The 20,690-nt window shown below is 44.8% G+C and overlaps 1 protein-coding gene across 6 annotated transcripts in view; it reads right to left on the minus strand.

Annotated features, from left to right (window-relative positions):
* Positions 1 to 18,496: 18,496 nt before the first annotated feature.
* CDC16 (cell division cycle 16) overlaps positions 18,497 to 20,690 on the minus strand; it is a 144,455-nt gene continuing 142,261 nt past the window's right edge. For all 6 annotated transcript variants that reach the window (XM_085622527.1, XM_085622525.1, XM_085622524.1 and 3 more), the window contains one exon: positions 18,497 to 19,008. In XM_085622527.1, coding sequence (XP_085478653.1) covers positions 18,734 to 19,008 — 275 coding nt within the window. In that variant the 3' untranslated portion in view covers positions 18,497 to 18,733. The remainder of the gene's footprint in view (positions 19,009 to 20,690) is intronic.

Consider the following 20,690-nt stretch of genomic DNA (forward strand, 5'->3'; position numbering starts at 1 on the left):
GATGTACAATTTGCCTTAAGAATGACGATTCTTAAACTCAAATTTGAACCAGCGATAACCAATTATATTAATCTTTTCTCCTCCATCACCTTCCTGATCAATATCAGAGGAAACTAGTTTGGCACCAACTTTACATGTAAAATGTTTTTTCCAAACCTCTTGATTGACGATAGAATAAGGTGATCCGGAATCGGCATAAATTTTAACACACACACCACCTATGTGAATCCAACATTCAGGTTTGTTTTCAATGAGCAAACATCCATCTCTGATATTCAAAAGTAATTTCTTTTTAACAGAAACAGAACATTCAGAAATTTGCTCATTATTACTGCTCAATTCGCTATCGGAATCAGCGTCTTCTTAAACACATTTAACCGATTTGGTTCTTCTCCTGCAAGCTTTAGTATGATGCACATCAACGCCACATGCACTGCATTTAACTTTCCTAGCAGGACAAGATTTAGCGAAAGCCAAATATTCAAGACTTCTGCATCTATAACATCTAGGAGGCTCATTATTCGGTTTATACTTACTCCATCCTTCTGATTTTGGTTTACCGCCCCAAAAATTTTTAGAACTAGATTTAATTTGAGCTACAGTGTCATTTACAGCAACTTCAGTCTTCAAAGCATTAGCACACCTACTAGATGTTTCAGCCAATAGCGAGAATATTGTCCAGACAGGAATCCCCATTTACCCAAAGATGTTCCTGAATAGCAGGATTAAAAGCATGCACAACCCCCTGATCACGCACTAAATCCTCCAATAACCCACCAAACGCACAAACAGCAGCCAATTTCTTTAACTCACTAACAGTCATCAATAGATTCATTTTTGAGTTGTTTCCTTTGAAAACATTTGTAGCGAGTAATACCAATGCACACTTTGGGGGCAAAATACTTATCTAAATTAGCAAGAGCCAAAGTGAAATCATAACTATCACCACCTCCAACAACAGGTTTATTCATATGGTTATACGTCTTAAGACCTTGGGGGCCTAAAGAATGCAGTAAAATGTGCTTTTTGTGCTGAGCAGCCATCTTGCCATCAGAGTCTACTGTTTCAATATAATTAAAAAAATATTCTTTCCACTCTGTCCATTTAAGAGTTGGTTCAGACCCACAAGACCAAAAGGCCTGAGGAGGACTGAGTGAAAAAGTTTGCTGACTCATTGCTGCTCAAACGATAATCTGTATAAATAATATTCGGAAGTCAAGTGGAATTGTTTAGTGTGATCCCAAGTTTACACTGCCCATACTTCACCACTTCGAAAGAAAAGCAGAAATATATCACAGTAAAAAAAAAAATGAAATCACATGAATGAATCACTCTTGTTAAAGGGATTCAAATGATGACAAACATTGACTTTGCAGCTTCATTTTCTTCAAAAGCAAACAGGAATCACAAATGTTATCATGAAGCTTTGTTTCCTTAGCGTAAACTCAAATCACAGTGGATGTTTTTTTTTTTAAATAAATCAAAAACGATCAAAACCGGCCTTCCCAATACAAAATGGCCGCTGTGCATGATGTCGTGACGCACTACGTTCCTCTCCTGGAACTTCTGACGGGTACGCAGAATACTCTCATATGACGTAAGGAGCAGAAAGAAACTGATCACGGGCACAGTCTGAAAACCGGTTGCGAGCTGGTGCGCGTTGCTAGGCAGTTCCAGTTTGAACTCGGGGAGTTCTAACGTTGTAACGGAGGCCTAGTTTAAGGTAAAGTCACAATAAAACTTTAAATAAATACTGCGTTGCTCACCAGAAGAATTACAAAGAAGTTTCCGTGAGTTCCATTAATCCGATCTCCTTTAGTCTACGTTACGATGCCGTTGCGTCAACTCTGCCTGTATTTACTGTACAAACAATATCCTCCTTCACTGGTCCTTTTTAAATCCCGATCGTCGCCATTTGTTATAAAGACACGGGGAGGTAATACCTTGTAGAAAGTTTATTCCATAACAGGCAGGTACTTAAGTACAACTTCTCAGCTTGCTGTCCCGGTTGTAACTGACCCTCTCCACTTACTTGCTCCACGATCCATATTCCATGGAACGTGAAGTCAGCAAGGTGCACGAGATGACGTACAACAAGAGCATAACATAACAACTGGGAACCCAAGACAGCCCAGGCAATTTAGTCGGACAAGTCCGGGGGAGGGAGGGGTAAAAGTGAAGACTGCTGCTTCTGTTACTGGGGGACCAATATTGGGGAACGGCTATTAAACCAGCCCCTAGTAACAAAATTGCCCCCACCACTGCAAAACCGCCCCCACCCTTCTAGTCTAGCCCTGACTGCATTGTATTGTATTGCAGTTGCAATTATAGAGAGAGGGGTATTGCAGCAGTTTATGCTGGGCAGTATGCTGCTACACAACGGGCTAGGTTAATTTTTTTTCCAGTGCTAACTGTTGGTTATTGGGATTAGTCTTGTGCTCTTAAGGAACCCATTCCAAGCATTTACTCAAGTTTCTATGTGGTAGATTAAACTAATAGGAATTAGGTATGATCTTTAGTGGTAGGGGGGTATGCCAATTCATGTATATGGTTGGTGAGAAGAATAGATGAGCAACAACAAATTATGTTATTGCAAGGTTGAAAGGGTATGATTTTTTCAAGAAGTGATCTTTGAAATGAGGTGTGGACACTGCAGAAATGCAATAATATGGATTAAGTCAGACATGCTTGCGGCTTAGAGTAAGCTGTGTTTCGAGAGAAGAGGCGTGCAGAGGAAAGTAAGTAGAGGGTCATTTGAAAGAAAAGGACAGGCAATAATTTGAAGTTTTGAGGCAAGGTACATTTTCCTGTGAACACAGAGGAAGCTTTGTTGTGATTGCATACCGTCAGAAGATGCAAAAATTGTAAAAGGAAACAGCAGTATTTGCATGTGAGACATTGCTATATTCGATACATCTGATACATGCCACAATCAGGCAAAAAGTCTATTTTAAGAAAGGCTACCGCAAGACCACAGCTTCAGAAAATTCGAATGGTCCAGCACCACAATTTCTTGACTATACAGTAATTTAAATTAACAAATGTTTCAATAAAATTATTAGATGTAATGCACAGACTCCATCATATTTGACCAGAAGAAATTCCTTTATTCATGGTCTTCCTTTTTTTTAAAACGATTCTTTAATTCAAGATTTAGCCAGTCTCAGGAAGAACAGCTGATTAGCTTAACCCCTTGCATGCCCGCCCCTTTCCCCGCCCAGTGCCGCGCTTTGTATTAGCGGGCGGAGTTCATGACGAGCTGGACTCGTCATGGGCACAGCGCCACCGCAGCCCATGACGAGTCCAGCTCGTCAAGGGCACTGAAGGGGTTAAGGGATGGAAGCATAACGGTATGGCTGACAGCATATACAGGCGCAAGGTAAGGTGTGGGACTGCAATTTGTTTATTCAATACGAGGAAGTCTCTAAGGCTGGTATGCCCTTTGTCTGCCCCCAATTGTTGCTTCAGAAATGTTAAAAACAGTCAGATACTGGGGGGGTGAGAAAGATAGCTGTGCAATAGGGAGGCTCCTGCAGCCAACTGACAAAATCCCATAAGATCCGCTTAAAGATCCAACCCTGTGGTCCCATAAATACCATGGGAAGTGCCTGAAACGCACCAGCGGCATCCAGCGTGGTACCGAGAACCTGTGGAACCTACAGAGTGAGAGGCGTGGAGCGTCCTACTCGCATGGTGCAGCCGGGTGCTGAAGTAGGCGGAATCCAGTCCATCGAGCATCTGGGACTGCCTCCCTGAGGTGAATCGAGTGCGGGACCCTTGACGGAGTGGCGAGCGAGGAATCAGGGCTCTCCCCAGAAGTAGCAGATGTCGCGACAGGCGGAGGAAAAAATGCCGAGACCCGTAGAGGGGAGGAGTCGCAGCCTCCACTTTAACGCCGGTAACGACGGGCAGTGACCAGCGGTAAAGACTTGGGCAAGCGGGGAGCAACCCCAGGTAGCGAAAGAGGGCCAAAATTATCGATGGGTGCTGGGAGGCCCAGAAGTGAGAGGCCTGAAGGTGCAGAAAAGGCACACCAAATTGAGTACCGGAGGCCAGCGACGCCATATCTGGTGAGAGCGCGCAGGCCCCGAGCATATAACAGGGCAGTTCCAGTGGCTGGATACCGAAGGCTCTCTCCCTTCACCCCCCCCCCCCACCCGCTCCCTCAGCTTGCCCGCGGAAAATCTGTGCCCAGCAGCCTAGGAACCTGACTGAGTGTGACAAAACACTGCACTGCGCACTAATTAAGAACTGGGGCTCTTGAAACTCCTGCAGCGCTCTGTGAGAAGTAACGAGAAGCCGACCATGTGGAGCAACCCAGGAAATGCAGGTGTTTGCGCCGCAGTCAACAGTAGGGGAGATCAGTGCAACACCAGGAGTCACCACTAAAGGAATCCATGACCAGGGAACTGCCAGGTCGATTACACCAGACAACAGCATAATCTGTAGAGACGGTGTACCGCGGTGAACCGGGTGGACAAGTTGAGACCCTCTGAGGCAGAGACGAGCCGATGTGCCCAGCGAGTGCAGAGGGGCCCGAGAACAGCTGGCCCAGTGACACTGAAAAGAGACACGCAGAAAGGCACCAGAGGTCTGTGACACTTAAGCTGGCAGGAGCACGCAGGTCCCCAAACATATAACAGCAGCGCTCTGGTGACTACTGAGGGAGGGGGAGTGGCGGAAGGGGAACGCTCCATCCCACCTCCATTTGCCCTGATTATTCGTTGTGCATGTTGACCTGGCGGCTTAAGAGCCTGGTTGAGGATTGAACGACACCGGATCACGCAATGATAAAGAACTGAGGCCACAACAACGTTAACTCGAACAGCACGATCGACCCAGCTGATATCCACAGAATGAACTAACCTTCATGCATACGTGCACCGATATCAACGGTGAATGAGACCAGCTAATGTTGCAATGCACCACCAAAAGAACCCATAAACAGGAAACAGATCAAAGTGGTCACTCCAGATGACAGTCTACTCAGCAGTACAGGCAATAAGGCGACCTCCACGGCGACCTGTTGGGGGCTCAGCACAGACGGACAAATACAGCAGAGAGCAGATATCATTGGGAGAAGACCGACAGGCAGAGTGGAGTGTTGAGTACCCACAGGCAGGCGGCGGCGGTGATTATCCTGGTGAATAGATCACCCTGGCTGAACTGCCTGAACATCACCTTTTCAAACTGCACACCATGACATGAGTGAAAGGTGTGCGTAATTCCCAGCAAACCAAACTGGATATGTTTTCATGGCAAAAGGCAGAAGGTGGCAAGGAGATCTCAAGACCCATTGCAATAACTCACGCAAACCAATACCTGAGGAGGATCTCACGCTTCATGATATAATGGCCTCTATCAACGGAGTGCGCACCTCCCTGGAAAGGCAAAATGACTGTCACAGCAGAAATCGCCCAGTGATAAAGTTCAAATTCTATGAGTTAGGGGACAAAGCAGGAAAATTGCTGGGCTGGCTTGACAGATGCGATCGAGGGAGCGACTGGGTTGCTGCCATTCACACAGAGACAGGGGAGACGTTAATGGATCTTCAGGACATTGTTGAGGCCATCTCTGCCTTCTACTAGCACCTATACTTGCCCAATATTAGATACCTATTGGCTGACCTCCCCCTCCCCAGGCTTTCCTCAGAGGACATGATTCTGTAGGAGAGCGAGCTCACGGAGGAGGAGGAGGTGGCTAATGCAATCTTTAGTATCAAATCAGGAAAGGCAATGGGGCCAAAACGCCTTACAATAGAGTTCTATAAACTAACTGCCTCCCGTGTAGCGCCCTACCTCCTCCAAATGTATCTAGAGAGCAGGCAGAAGGGTATTCTACCCATAGACCAGCAACTCACCTCCATAGTAGTGATCCGCAAGGAGGGAAAGCTGGCAGAGTAATTCACCTCCCACCACCCCATTTCACTGCTAAATGCTGAGGCCAAAATCCTGGTTAAATTACTTGCGTGTCGACTAGTCCAAATTATATGAAAACTAGTTCACCCTGACCGACTACAGCACTCAACTTATGCCGGCTACATGGAGTGCTTTTATTATTATTATTATTATACATTTATAAAGCGCCTGGTTACACCCACGGTGTGTCCCCGCGCTAAAGAGATCACTAGAGGGAAAGGGTGTCTTAGGTGGCAAGGGACCTCACTAGATTGCGATATTTATCATGGCTAAGGTTGTATAAATAGCCATGTTTTCAATAGTTTGTGAAATCTTGTTTCGCACGTCTCTCTTCTTAGCTCTAATGGAAGATTATTCCAGCACTTTGCCGCTCGATATCTGAAAGATCGCTCCCCCATTTTAGCTCTAGCCACTCTTGGTACAATCACTAGGTCTTTGTCCAGTGACCTTAGTCTGCGACCTGGGGTATACTTTCTGATTAGCGGTCGGAGATAGCTAGGACCTTTCCTTCTTAATATACGGTGGCAGTGACACATAGCTTTGAATTTGATCCTTTTTTCTACTGGAAGCCAGTGTAGAGCAGTCAGGGTTTGTTTTGTGTTAGTTCTCCTTGGCAGGCCCAAGACCAGGCGTGCTGCTGCATTTTGCACTTTCTGAAGTTTTTCCATTCCTCTCTTAGTTGTTCCCATGTATAGAACGTTACCGTAGTCCATTTGGGAGGTAACAACTGCGTGAACAATGGTTTTCCTTGCTTTTGAGGGAAGTAGATCCAAGATCTTTCGCAGGATTTTCATCGCCGCGTAGCATTTCCCTGCCACCTTCCGAATTTGGCTCTCAAAGGTTAATTCGGAGTCTATCCATACCCCAAGATTTTTAACTTCTGATTTAGGGGAGGGTATCAGACCCAAACCGTCTGGCCACCAAGCTGTTGACCATATGGACGGGGATTTCCCCACTATCAGCACCTCTGTTTTGTTGCCATTAAGTTTGAGGCAATGGTACGACATCCATTGGGCCACTTCCTTTAGGCATTTTGAGAATTGTGTTGCAGCCAAGTCCTTGTTATTTTGGGATAGCATCACGATCAGTTGTGTATCGTCTGCGTATGACACAATTGATACATTGTGCTTCTCCACACATTCTGCTAAAGGTCCCACATAGATATTAAATAAGGTGGGACTTAACGTTGAGCCCTGACGGACTCCTTGGTGTAGTGGAGTGCTCTCCGAGGTATGGGTTTTTTGAGCAACTTTGAAACCTCGTGCGGAGAGGAATGATGTCAACCAGTGTAGAGCCTGATGTCTCACCCCACACCTCTCGAGCCTACCCAGGAGGAGTTTGTGAGAGACAGTGTCAAACGCCGCACTGAGGTCAAGGAGAATCAGTGCCGCTGTTTGTCCGTTGTCTGCATACGTTCTTAAGGTTTCTGACGCCATCAGTAGTGCTGATTCCGTGGAGTGTGCTTTTCTGAAACCCGACTGCGATGGATGGAGTATACTATTTCTGTCTATATGTTCTACCAGTTGTTTATTTACAATCTTCTCCGCAATTTTGGCAAAAAAAGGTAGTAATGAAATAGGGCGTAGATTTTCTAGTGTCCTTGAGTCAATTGATGCTATCTTTTTTAGAGGTTTAACAATGGCTTGTTTCCATTTGGCCGGGACCGTACCACTTACGAATGATCTAGAGATGAGCTCTGATATATACGGCATGATTTCTTTGGTGCCTTCCATTATTATGTCTGGTCGGGCTGGGTCTAGCAGTGAGCCAGATTTGATTTTACTAGCTATAGCTATGAGCTCCTCTAATTCTGGGGTCTTAAAAGCCTCTAACATTGTTCCTGATTGGCAGGGTGGACACGATACAGGAGGATGAAGCAGTGCCATCTCTGGATGCCCGTATGGCCTGCAACATTGTCTAATGCCCATATCTATTTGGGGTCCTGGAACAACTAGGATTTGGTCCTAAATTTCTGCCATGGCTTCAACTGCTTTATGCAGAACCGTTAGTGAAAGTGGTGGTGAATGGGCGAGCTTCAATCATTCCTTCTCAGATGGGGTACAAGGCAGGACTGCCCCGTCACCATAAATCTTCACATTAATCCTCGAAGAGCTGGCAACATGGGTTAGAGGAGACCCGTTGATTCGGGGACTCTGCTGGACCGCTGACTGGGAGGACATAATAGCTCTGCATGCTGACTTATTATTATTATAATTATTAATTATTATTATTATATGTAGCAGTACCATGTTCCTCCATTCACAGAATTATCAAAATCTTCACAAACTCCGGCAATTACTCTGGCTATACGATAAACTGCTCTAAATCCAGAGTCTAGATACTGCGGGGTCCGACCCTGATTCTACCATCAGTGTGAGGCAGTGGTTGTGACAGAGGGTTTCAGATACCTCAGTATACACGTAACCATAGACCATGATCTCTTCCACACTCAATCTTCTAGCCCCCCTACGGAGACTACAAAAATGTGAAATACTGGAGATCGTTGCCACACTACTTACTGGGATGAGCTTCCCTCTTTAAAATGATGGCGCTCTCAAGGTTTCTCAATGCTTTACAAAACACACCGTATATGGTCCAAGTCATATATCCGAGCCACAGAGAGGGAGGTTAGAACCTTGCTTTGGGATGGGAAACCTCAGAGGATAGCCATGCAAAAGCTCATACGAGGGTGGAATGACGGCAGGATTGTATTACCTAATATCCAGGCTTATTATTTGGGGGCATACTTAGCGATCATCAATCAATCAATGGGTGCATCAACCACACGATGAGCCTGCATATCGAATGGACAAACAGACACTATATTCTAACCCCAAACACCACATCATTACAGGACCTACGAACCACACAGTCACACTTTGGCACCAGGTGCTCAGGAAGTTGGGGTGGCATGCCAGAATAGCCCAAGCGACACCACTCTGGGATGCAGAAAGACTCATAATGCGATGTAGTTGCCCAGGTTTCGGTAGATGGGACCTCATGGGAATCTTTAAAGTGGGAAATCTGTGGTCTAAACGAGATGTCATCCCATTCAAAGCCCTGCAGAGTGAATACGACCTGGCGGCCACAGAAATGTTCTGAGACCAACAAATTAGACACCCCCTAACAGCTGCCATTCCATGGGGAAGTGACCTCCCAGAGGAGTCCCCATTAGAGGACATTCTACTAACTGACTACATGGACCATAGAGCAATCTCGCTGACTTACCAATAACTGATAAATAACTCCCCTGACCCCCTGCAATGACTGTGAGAATACGGACACACTGACTTAGGGGAATGGAGGACGAAGACTGGTTGGAGGCCTTAGCTTCTCCGAAAGAATCAGCTATGTCTTCAAATTCAGATTAATTCAACTTAGAATATTCCATAGATCCTACATTTCCTGTAACATTTTAGTAAAGATGGGACGAGGATTACACTCCAAGTGTTACAGAGGGTGTGGGCCAGAGGGAACTTTTTACCTTATCTTATGGGAATGCCCTGAGATCAAAACTTACTGGGAGGCCATAGTACACTGCTTGCGAGAGGTGTGCGGGACGGACTTGCAGCCAGTGCCTAAGTGTTGCTTCCTTAATATATGGCATGCTCAGATCTCAGACGCATAGAACAAATCTGGGCAACTATGGGGATGATGATTGCCCAACGTAACGCAGCACGGAGATGGGGGGCATCTGCAGCACCAACTCTACTAGAATGGAAGAAAGGCATGGAATGGTGCACAGTGGCTTAGAAAATCAACTATTAAGGCGGGGGATGCCCTAAGAAATGGGAACAGATCTGGAGAAAAAGGAATGCTTACAGTGAAAACATATGCATCCACCATCCACCATGCTAGGTGGTGCCCCAAGGTGGCTGCTTCTGAAGAACTTGACAGTGAGACCAAAAAGGGATGTGAGAATGAGAGTGGGACAAATGCAATGCTTTGTTGTTTCAACACTTTATGTAGGCATGGCTGCTCAGATACACTTACTGATTTACACTTTGTTTTATGTTAAAAAAGAAGAGAATTAATAAAGAAAAAAGAAAGTCAGATACAGCGACCTCATACTTCGATGTGCCCATACTGGCTGTTTTTATGCATTTGCAGCCTCTAACAGGCATACTTTAACTCAGAATTCCTACAAGTCAGTGCATGAATAAGCCAGCAACATCTCAAACTGACTGAGGGAATCACTGCTCACCGAATCAGAGCTCTGATCTCTTCAAATCAGGTACTAATTCAGAAAAAGTATTTGTCAAACATGAGCTTTAGACAGTGCAAATGCAGAAAAGAGGCTCTCAACTCTGCTCTGAGCTAGCACAACTGTTCGTGATACTGTCATATATCACACTGCAAAAAGGCAAAGAAAGACCTCTAAGACTAAAGGCAGGACTATTTTGCCCCAAAACAAAACCAATCTGGGCAAACCTCAGTTCAGTCAGAAAAATGGCTGGATCACTATGTGCATCGACATGAGACAACCTGGAAAAATGCTAGATCTTTCTACAAAAAACACAGCATCACTCTGGTCAGACAGATCCACCATCTGTCGCGACAGTGTTTTTGCTCTGTAACTACAGCCCCCTTCCCTGGCAGTACATACAAGCACATCAGTCGAATTCCAAAGCAAACTTGACATCTCTCTCACTGTTGCAGGGTCACTACTGGCCTACCTGAATGCCCCCTTAAGGAGGACCCATCTTTATTTTGGGGACTGATAATGCCTTTGACGCTTTTGAGCTCTCACTGAAGATCCTATCACTTTTTTTTGTCAGATTCGGGATTCATAGTGGACATTGCGAACTAAATACGTATGTTGTTCTCCTGCTCTTCTTTAAAATGTACAAGACATCTTGTGCCTAGTGTGCTGCAAAGAGGAGATGAAATCTACGGTTCCGTGGCTTGCCAGCATATTTATTTATTTATTTACACAGGCAGTGTAGGCAGTCTTGTGGGCTAAAATGTTCTTTTAAGTTTAATCAAGAGCTGCTGGTTTCTAGCTTTAGGGACCAGGGAAACTGCTGGGACCCGTTCTGAGTGTTTACATCTCTCCTGACTGTGCAATCAGGGTCCAAGATCAAGTAGAGGATGGAAACGAGTACATGGTATCTTCCACAATTCTTAGAGAGGGGAGACCATCCCCATTCATCTCAACACTGAGACAGGAAGGGGCAGAGTCTGAATTGAAAGCCTGGCAGTGTCTTCACTCCCTACCTCATTCCAATGAAGATTAGTCTGTGTAATTGCTGTTTGCTATTACAGGTAATTGGGGTGCCTTTTAACCAGTGGCGGCTCCACCGCAATGGCGGAGGAGCGTCGCCCCACTACCTGGCTCAGAGCCAGCATATGTAAAATAAAACTCTGGTTTTGCATTGTTTTATTTTGCATTTGCCGCCTCTTAGCCAGCGATGTTGGGAGGTGCGGGGCGAGGCATGGGAGGGGGGGGGGGGGGGGAGGAGAAATGCTACGTGCACTCCACTCCCTAAGTGCTCATGAGTGATTGGTCGACCGTCTCAGGCCGACCAAAACACACATGCGCACTTAGGTTTTCTCCAGCCCAGCTGCATTGAGCAGCCGGGCTGGAGAAACCCCACAGACTCCCTGGTCTGAGCAGGGCGGCCTTCCTGCCTGCTCAGACCAATCGGGATTGGACCCGGAGTCTGTCCCAGGGGCTGCTGGGACGAGCAGGAAGAGGAGAGGCGGCGCCACGAGATAAGACGCTGGAGGCGGCAAAGGGTACTTTTTTAAAATATTTTATTTTTTACCCTCCCTATCCCCCACCGTGAGACGCTTCCCGCCCCACCACTCTTTGTTTATGGCAGCTGCCGCTGCTTTTAAGCCCTCCTCTTCCTGACAACTTCCACTTCATCACGGAATTTTACAAGATGGAGGTCGACATGTTTATGGTCTGGCTTGACAGTGCAGCTGTTGAACTGTCACAAGACAATTATGTGAGCATTACTAGAGAGGGACTTTGACTCCACCCAAATGTTGGGAGCCAGGACCACATATTTTGGTTGGGCAGAAGGTGTGTACTTCCACAAAACAAATTGCTTGCCCTGCACGCAGCAGTGATAATTTTGTTTCTAAATCCAGCTGCCTATGCTTGAAGTTTATAGGCACACATGACACTGGAAAGCTATTAAAGCATTTTAGATAACTAGATAATTGATGTAGTTTTTCTTTGGCAACAGCATAGATGGGAGGAGGGCATTCATTAACCTACATGGATTTTTAGGCATGGCTTGACAGTGCAACTGTCACCTGGCCTTTTAACCTACATCAATATAATTCTACATTACCAAGCTCCAATACAAATACATACTCATTCACATGCTATTTACTTGTAAAGCTTCATAATACTATACAACATTCTTTTAAAGACAGACCTATTGGCATTGCCAATGCTTGTTAGTTCTTGGCAGGTCATTTCTTTTTTTTGTTGTTTTGTTGCAGTTTTATATAGCCCGGACTTGGCCCAATGGCATTTGAGCGCTTTATACGAGTACCAGATTACAATTCATAAGGCTAGATTTATATTTGTTTTTTTTTTTTAAGCAAGGGGAGATCAAGGCATTTGCCTAGAAACACAGGAGGTTGAGCCGACACCAGTACTCGAACCTAGTTCCCCAGTTACAAAGTCAGCATTTGTAGAGAGAACTGCTCATGCTACTTGTGCTCTGACTTTGGGTAAATATATATTAAAAATGTGAAAAATAATTACCTTTTCATGAGCATCAAATATGCTTTTATAATAATAAAAATCACTCGTGGTGTATCACCTTTATCCAAAACGCTTAGCACGGGACATATTTGCATAACATTAGTACTGATTTTACTTCGCTCTTATTTCACGGGCCTTGGAAGAATTAAAGACTCTGCTTCCCATGCAAAGATATGAAGCTAGCCTGGTAGCTCTCCACATAATAAGAGAGAATTGGTGCTTACTCTGCTGGTATGGTTGCTGATTATGCTAAGCAAGGGTTTATGAATATTTTATCTGGTGAGCAGGGGCAAACATCTAATATTAAGGCTTTGATGCACATAGCTTTCATTAGCACATTGGTTTCTTTTGTTGACAAATAAAAGTTACAGGAGCAGCGTTAGGGTTATGCTGAGATGGTATCATGAGTTGGTGAGATTGTCGAGAGGAGGGAGTTGGTACATAACTTGAAGATACATTTTGATTGAAGATTAGCTTTTTGAATGAAATGTTCTACCAAGAAATTGCACAGTTCCACAGTGTAATTGGTGCAGGTTTAGGTATACATCTTAGTGTGATATTCAATACAGTCTCATGCACACTTCGTAATAACAATTTTGGCAACTACAGCTTGCTTAGTTTCTTCACATAATAATGGAGGTAGTCCATCTTCCTGCCTTTCAATCTTCACCTATTATCCTAACGAGCAGTGTTCCTGCCCTCTTTACCTTTACGTCTCACCCTCGGCAAGTCTCGCCCACCTTTCTGGGTCACCTCATGTCCTACACAGATGATACCCAAGTCATTATCTCCTTCCATTTTTTTCACACCACGGCCAAAAACCTCAGGGCATGCAGCTCCTCGGCAGCCTCTTGGATGTCTGCCTATTTCCTCAAACTAAATGGCAACAAAACTGAAGGTCAAGCGGTGGCCTTCGGAACTGGATCAATTTCCAAAACCTATTCAGTTTTCTAAAAATGAAGGCATAGTTTTTCACTGCCAGTTCTTCTGGCTGGTTTAAAAGTGTCTTCTCTTCCTGCTTTTCTATCTCAGATTACTTAAAAAAATCTTGCCTCTTCTGCCACTGAGGCTTCATAAAACAGTAGCCCAAACAATTATCAACTACTATCTTTACCCTGGCCTACCAAAAATGTTCAGCTACACGCTGCAGCTCTTTCTGAACAGTACTTCTAGGCTCCAATTAGCTTCTTAAATGTGATCTCCTAGCCATCACTGGTCATTTCACTCTTACGCCTACAGTATCGTGGGTGGCGGATCTTTTATCTACCTGGCAACCAAACACTGGAATAAAGATAATCTTCTTGAGGCAAAGGTTCCATTGCGGGCGTGGCCAGTGGAGTGTGGACCCAGTAAATAGTTCATGGATGTCATGTGGATTAAGGTTAGCGAGGATGGGGAAAGCCTTGCACAGTTCCGTTTTTTCATACCAGGTGTTGAAATCTCCTACGGTAGAGCTATGGCTCATTAACTGTATTGTAGGAGACTGGGTCTAGGAGAGCATCAGAAAAGACGGGGCTGGTTAATAGATGAGAAGAAAGAAAGCAGAGAAAGCTGGCAATCGAGAGCACAATGTAGTTAACTGCTGCCGCTCAATCCCCATGCATGGAGGTATACATTGCGCAGGTTCACGCAAAGGGATCTGCCCTGCTGCTGTGACAGAAGATCCTCTCAAAGCGGTAGCCTGATCAGAGGGCACATGCTCTTTCGGATACCGCGCCCTCCTTGCCTAGTCCAGAAACACTAGATTACTTGGGCTATGTCATTCCTGATCTTTTCAGAACTCCGGGAAGGAGGTGCAGAGGTGTGAAGGCATACAGAAGTCCCGAGTTACATTCCAGCCAAAATGTATTTCCTGGCAAGAGTTCTAGTGAAATTCCAACACATAAAACATTAGACACTGCATGCTCCAAATGTTGCCAAAAACATCTAGTCATTACTGGAAGATGCCCTGCACCAACTCAGGAAGTAGACGCCATGTGTGAGCTAGCAGAAGTTACCAGCTTAGTTCATCCACTCTGGCATTCAAGGATCCTTATTTGTGGTTCACGCCTAGGGGGATGCTCTGATGCTCCAATCAACTTTAGGGACGCAGAGCCTGGTGACACAGGACCCCACTCAGTCCTGCTTGTTGCAATAACACATGGTGGTGGCAGTGGTCCTGAGAATCTGCATGAGCCTCGATGGATGGCTGGAAGGCCTTCAGAACTATACAATTGAACCACAACTCCAGCAGATTGATGTGGAGCTGGGATTCACTCGGAGACTAAAGTCCTCTGACCTCCACCTATCCCCAAGTGACCTCCCCAACTCACCATCCATCACCAGTCAGCTATGAGTGGAGAAGGGACTGCTAATAGGCCGACTGCATTTAAGCAAACAACACTGTAGATCAGGCACCATCTCCTCCGAAATCTGGATGGCATCCAGTAGGTTTTCTTTGTGTTGGGTTCAGTGGAACATAACAATCCATTGTACAGCATGCATGTGCCAACTGATTTAATCGACAAGGAGGATGCAGGAGGCTCAGAGGTAAAAAAAAGACTCAGAGTTGCTCTTACCAAGATCAATGACCGAGAATGAATCTTTGAGGTCATAATCTGAATGTTCTGGACTCTTTGTGGTGGAAAGAAGGCCCTGACCCGCACTGTATCCAGGATAGCTCCAAGAAATGGAAGTCTCTGAAAGAGTAAGATGTGACTTTGGCTTGTTGATCATGAATCTCAAAGATGTCAGGTTGTTTGTGGATATCTGAAGGTGGTATACAACTGACTGTGGTGAACCAGCCTTTAACAGCCAGTCTCCAAGGTGGAGAAAAACTGGTACTCGCAACTCCAAAGGTAGGCAGTGACCACTGCCATCACTTTTGTGGACAGCCAAGGGGGACAGGTGAAGCTGAAGAGGAAAATGGCAAATGGAAAGTGCTCCTGGCCTACTTTGAACCGCAGTAAAGAACTGTCGGACTGCAGGATGAGTACATCAAAACACGCATCCTGCAAGTCCAAGGACACCATCCAGTCCTCCCCGTGTCCAGAACAGACAGCGTCTGGGTAAATATGAGCATTTTTAATTTGTCCGTCCGCAGGAAGGCATTCGGAGGTTGAAGATGCAAAATAGGCCAATCCCCTCACTCTTCAGCACAAGGAAACAGCAAGAGTAACAAAACTCTAGCTTTTCTGAGACTGGAACCCTCATGATAGCACCTCTAGAGAGAACACTCGCACCTCTTGTAACAAAATGGACAGGGGCTAGCCTGAAAGTTGCTCTAATGAGATGGGAAGAATGGGCAGGGCAAAAAGAAATGGTAAATAGCCATCCTAAACGATCTGTCATCTGTTAGACGTGGTGGATCGATACCCTGGGAGGAATTGCTGAATTGTGCTCCATACGAAATTAGTGTTTACCACTGAGGGCAAACTATAGCGACTTAGTGACTGTTGTTGCAGGGGAAGGGAACTCGGAGGACTGGAGCCACTGATGAACTGCATGTTGCCTGCCAAACCCACGTCCTTGACACAACAAAGGTAACTGATGCAGTGGCAGGGGAAATTGTTGCCTTTATGCCAGCCTCCTGGAATAGCTTCTGATTTTTCAAGACTGATACGGGAACTGCTAGGCAGGGATCAACAGACCCAGGAAAAGCGCCATGGCTCTATTATCTATGAAGGGCTCCAAGGCACAATTGGCTTTTTCACTAAAAAGGCATGAGCTATCAACATCCATGAGAGAGGCTTGCACATCTTCAGAAATTTCTGTGGAACGCATCTACACGTGTCAATGGAGCACAAAACTGTAGCAAATCATCCTTCAAAGGAAATCAGTAGTACCTAGGCCAGCACGAATCACGTATTTGACCACGTCTTATCTGTGATGAGTTGTCTGAGACAGAGAGGCCCTAAGGTACTCTGGGATTTACGGAAAGATCTTGCTGGCCATGTCCCAGAAAGCATGTGTGTAGTGACCTGATAAGCAAACAGCATTGACCGATTTCAGTGCCTGCTAGCAGAAGTGACCATACCTTTTCCAAATGCCTCAATCGTTTTGGACTCCCTATCTGGAGAAGTCGTGGAGAATGAATTGGGGTTCATTTTGCTGGCTGAAACCTGTATCACCAGGTACTCTATAGTAGGATGTTTAGTGAGAAAAACAGGATTGCCAGGAGATGGTTTGTGATGTCAGGCCACCTGCCTATACACCGATGGGTAGGTATAGACTTGGCTGCCCCAGACTACAAAATTTCCAAAAAGGCCTGTTCAGTGTCTGAAATCGGAATTAGCACAGGAACCACGTCCTGCACTGTTGGCGTTGGTACGGGCATCAATGAGAAAGAGCACAGGTTTAGAGCCGAAGTGAATGTCTGTACTGGAGTTGGTCCGAGGCCTGGAGCAGGACCCAAGGGGTCAGGCGGCACAGAGGACAGCTCTGACTGGAGCCCCATATGGTTCGTTGGGGCCTGAAGCTACACCAGAGGGAGCCGGAAGTGCACCAAATCTGGCCTCCTTGAAGGCATCAGTCTGCTGTGGCTTTGCCGATAGCCCGGGAAATTGGGGCGCACCACAATCTGTCAGGTAATTGGCTCTGTGACTGGGGAACCAAAGGGAATGGCATTGTGATGTCCTTCTACCTTCTCCTTAGATACAGAGTGGTGGGATAGGGTCAAATCCTGCTTTGTATTTGGGCTTACCGGAGAACTTTGACGGCAAAGTTGACTTCTTGTGGAAATGGCTTCAGGAGCGAGATAGAGCCAGTGCCCACGATTTGTAGTGGGACATACGTGAAGACACCGACATATTATGTTCAGAGATTTACAACTTCACTTCTTGGTCCCAGATCGCATGCAGACGCATTTGCTGTAGAACTTCAAAACGTGGCCCGAGCCAAAACACTAGAGACTGACCTCATGCGGGTCTGTGACCAACATCTTTGTTCTATAGGCACAGCATAGGTTTAAACTAGTTACTTTAGGAGGGGCATCAATTACTGGCACACTGGATTAAGTTTGAAAGTCAGAAGGAAGGCTGGCAAAATTGCATTCCGAGTTCCGGATCCATGTAGGTAGTTGCAGAAAGAAAGGAACTGACTTCAGCATGCAGGTGTGGCGCTTACCGCAGCTTCACTATGACACTTCCATGGCAGTACAGAGCCTATGCGGATCCGCAAGGCACTTACTAGCAGTGACCTGCAGCATTGCTGGAGAAACATTTCCGGGTCTGGTCTGGTGCCTGGGGAGTTTTCTAAGGTGAGGAAACTGTTAGAAGTATCCATTAGAAATTTTTGGACTAGGCTTCTAAATAAGAACTATGGTAATTAAGTCAAAGCGCAACACAATTGCGGAGCACTATGTAAACACTTCCCCCAGTAAACCTAGGGTCCTCATGTAGTTCAACTATGTATTTAACAGATCTGTAGTGGTTGGATTGACCTACACATGTGTTTGTCAAACTAAAAAAATTCAAAGAATATAATTCCACATTGTGACATACACCCTAATGGTGCACTAAAACACATCCTTAATTACAAATATTATTGTTTTCACATGGAGACTTAAGTATATGTGCAATTTCTTGGAAAACCAACTGACATTCTCCCTGGAAAAAACACAAATTTACTAGTGTTTCTCCCTTATTTTCTGAAGGAGTGTCGAACACCACGTTATCCCATCTAATTCCTTTACGGCACATGCAGCAATCCAGCCATACTAACTTTGCAATATGTTCAACTATGACACCTTACCTTCATCTAATTTATTGGCCACCAATTTTCTTCACAGTTTTTTGTAACACTTTTTAAGGCTTTGTTGAAGCATGGCCAGCCACACGTCATGGACTTGCTCCAATTTAACAATATGGTAGCATTGGTGAAAAACATAGTTGTTTTAATGCAGTCTGCATGTTTCAAACCTGAAAATATGAGAATTAACCCTTTATTAATAAATTCTTAAGAGCGGACAAGCACAGCTGTTTCTGTGCCACGGCTTTAGGTTCATCGTCGTATAAAAATAATAAACTCTCCAAACATGACCAGTGACAAACAGAATTCCAAATCCAAATATCCTATAATTGTCACAATGAAATCAGTGCTGTGACTGGGCTCAAGTGCCGCTGTCCGACATGGAAGTTTCTAACATCATATCACTTTCATTCATCTCAATCTCAAATGTGTCATCCACTTGGGACGGGGGTTGGACATCCGTAGACTTTGGTTGGTGGCTCGATACTTCCAAGGCCATGATACCACTTTCATCCAGGGTCTGCCTCTCAAAATCAAACTCTCGCTCTTCCCACGGAGGAGAAATAATGTTCTTTAAAGATTTCATTGTGTGTACGTCAAAATCATAACACCTCAACTTGTCCTTTATTTCAGTACCTAGAAGCAAAAAATAAAAATAAAACACAGGCCAATTACCAGATGAAAGAGCAAATTCTAAAGAACAATGCACAAAATACAATATTTGAAGAAAAAGGAGACAAAATGTGGTCAAAGACTTCTATGTGGCGTTCCGGTGTGTTAAACATATTTGGAAACCTGAGGCCTATAACTACGTCCGTCACAAGAAATAAGTCCAGGGGTATAAAAAAATGAGTAGTTTCATTGTTCACATCTGAATAATCCATGGCCGCCTGGTAAGTAAGGTACATACCTTTTTATAATGAAAGAAGTCCTGATTCCATCTTTTAGACCACATCCTTGTGTGTTGCTGGTGTAAGTTCCCATAATCGGTGAATGTTACACCATCAGACATTACTTGTTGGCAGTAGCTTCTGAAATCTGTCTTCTGTAGACAGAATGTGCTTCTTAACAAAGCAAAGTCTGTTTTGTCTAATTCCCTGTGCTCTTAACTACATAATCAACTTTTTTCTTAGCACTACAGACAATCAAACAGGAAAGTTGAGTATTTCATTTATTGTTACACTTCCTTTTTTGAGAAAAAAATGTTTTCAATATAATTGCGCTGAAATAGAAAATATACTATGTCACTATATAGTGCCATCTTCGGGATCTGGTGATATTCACATTTCACTCAGTCTTTGGACTTTTGGTTTAGGTCATCAGAATCCTACTATGGAAATAAAGGACCATATTACACAGGTACCCACAATGTAGCCTTTACAAATAACCCCTCCTTTTTTTTTTTTAGGTCTCATTGGTGCTAGACAAACTGTGAATGTTTACTTACACCTGTTAGACTGTGTGTGTGTATGAGAATAGTTTTTGGATTATATTTGTGTGTGTATGAGAATAGTTTTTGGATTATATTTGTATCTAAAGAAAGACTTGTATTTACCCCGTATTATAAAGTCCGTTTAGCCAACAGGAACGGTTGAGATGCTGGGAAACTGGGATCCAAACACTGTGAGGAAATATGGTTACATGTAGACACATTGCAGATCATTTAAACTGAACCTACAGTTTGTGGCAGCATTATATAATGGGCTCTACAATGGTTGTCCTCAAGGTGTTGTGGAGAGGGGTCCTTCTAGCTGTCCCACTGGACACAATCCAAACAATTACTGGCTGTGTAAAGTCCTTTACAAGAAAACTCAAAGTAAAGAATCACAAATAGTCCGAAGTGGTGCACTCCTGGGCTCAAATGATGAAGACTACTAAAAGTAAGAACAACCCTAGCTAGACATAAAGAAATTGCAACCAAGAGTGAAGGTTCACCTTTCCAAGCTGAGGGGCAAGTATGACTGATGCAGTAGCACCATGGCCCAGGGCTGTGTGGAGACTGCACCTGTTTTAGAGAGCAGTTGGAGGAAAGCAGCAGGCCATGACTGACAGTAGCACGTGTTCTAGGTCTCTCTCTCCCTGTTCTGCCCCCCTCAGCCAACAGAAGTCCCCAAGATTACCATTAACCTGGAATGATGTCCACCCTTGGAGACACATAAGCGAATGGGAACAACAAATCTACAAGAGACTCTCAGAGTTCTTTCACCTAACTCACGTCTACACGTAATGGCAGTTAGGCACCAGGGTCCGCCCACCTGCTGCAGCCTACAGGCTGCCAGCAGATAGAAATTTAGAAAGGAAATCTGAAGCATCATCCA

The sequence above is a fragment of the Triturus cristatus genome, chromosome 8 (assembly GCF_964204655.1).
Source record: "Triturus cristatus chromosome 8, aTriCri1.1, whole genome shotgun sequence".
NCBI lineage: Eukaryota > Metazoa > Chordata > Amphibia > Caudata > Salamandridae > Triturus > Triturus cristatus.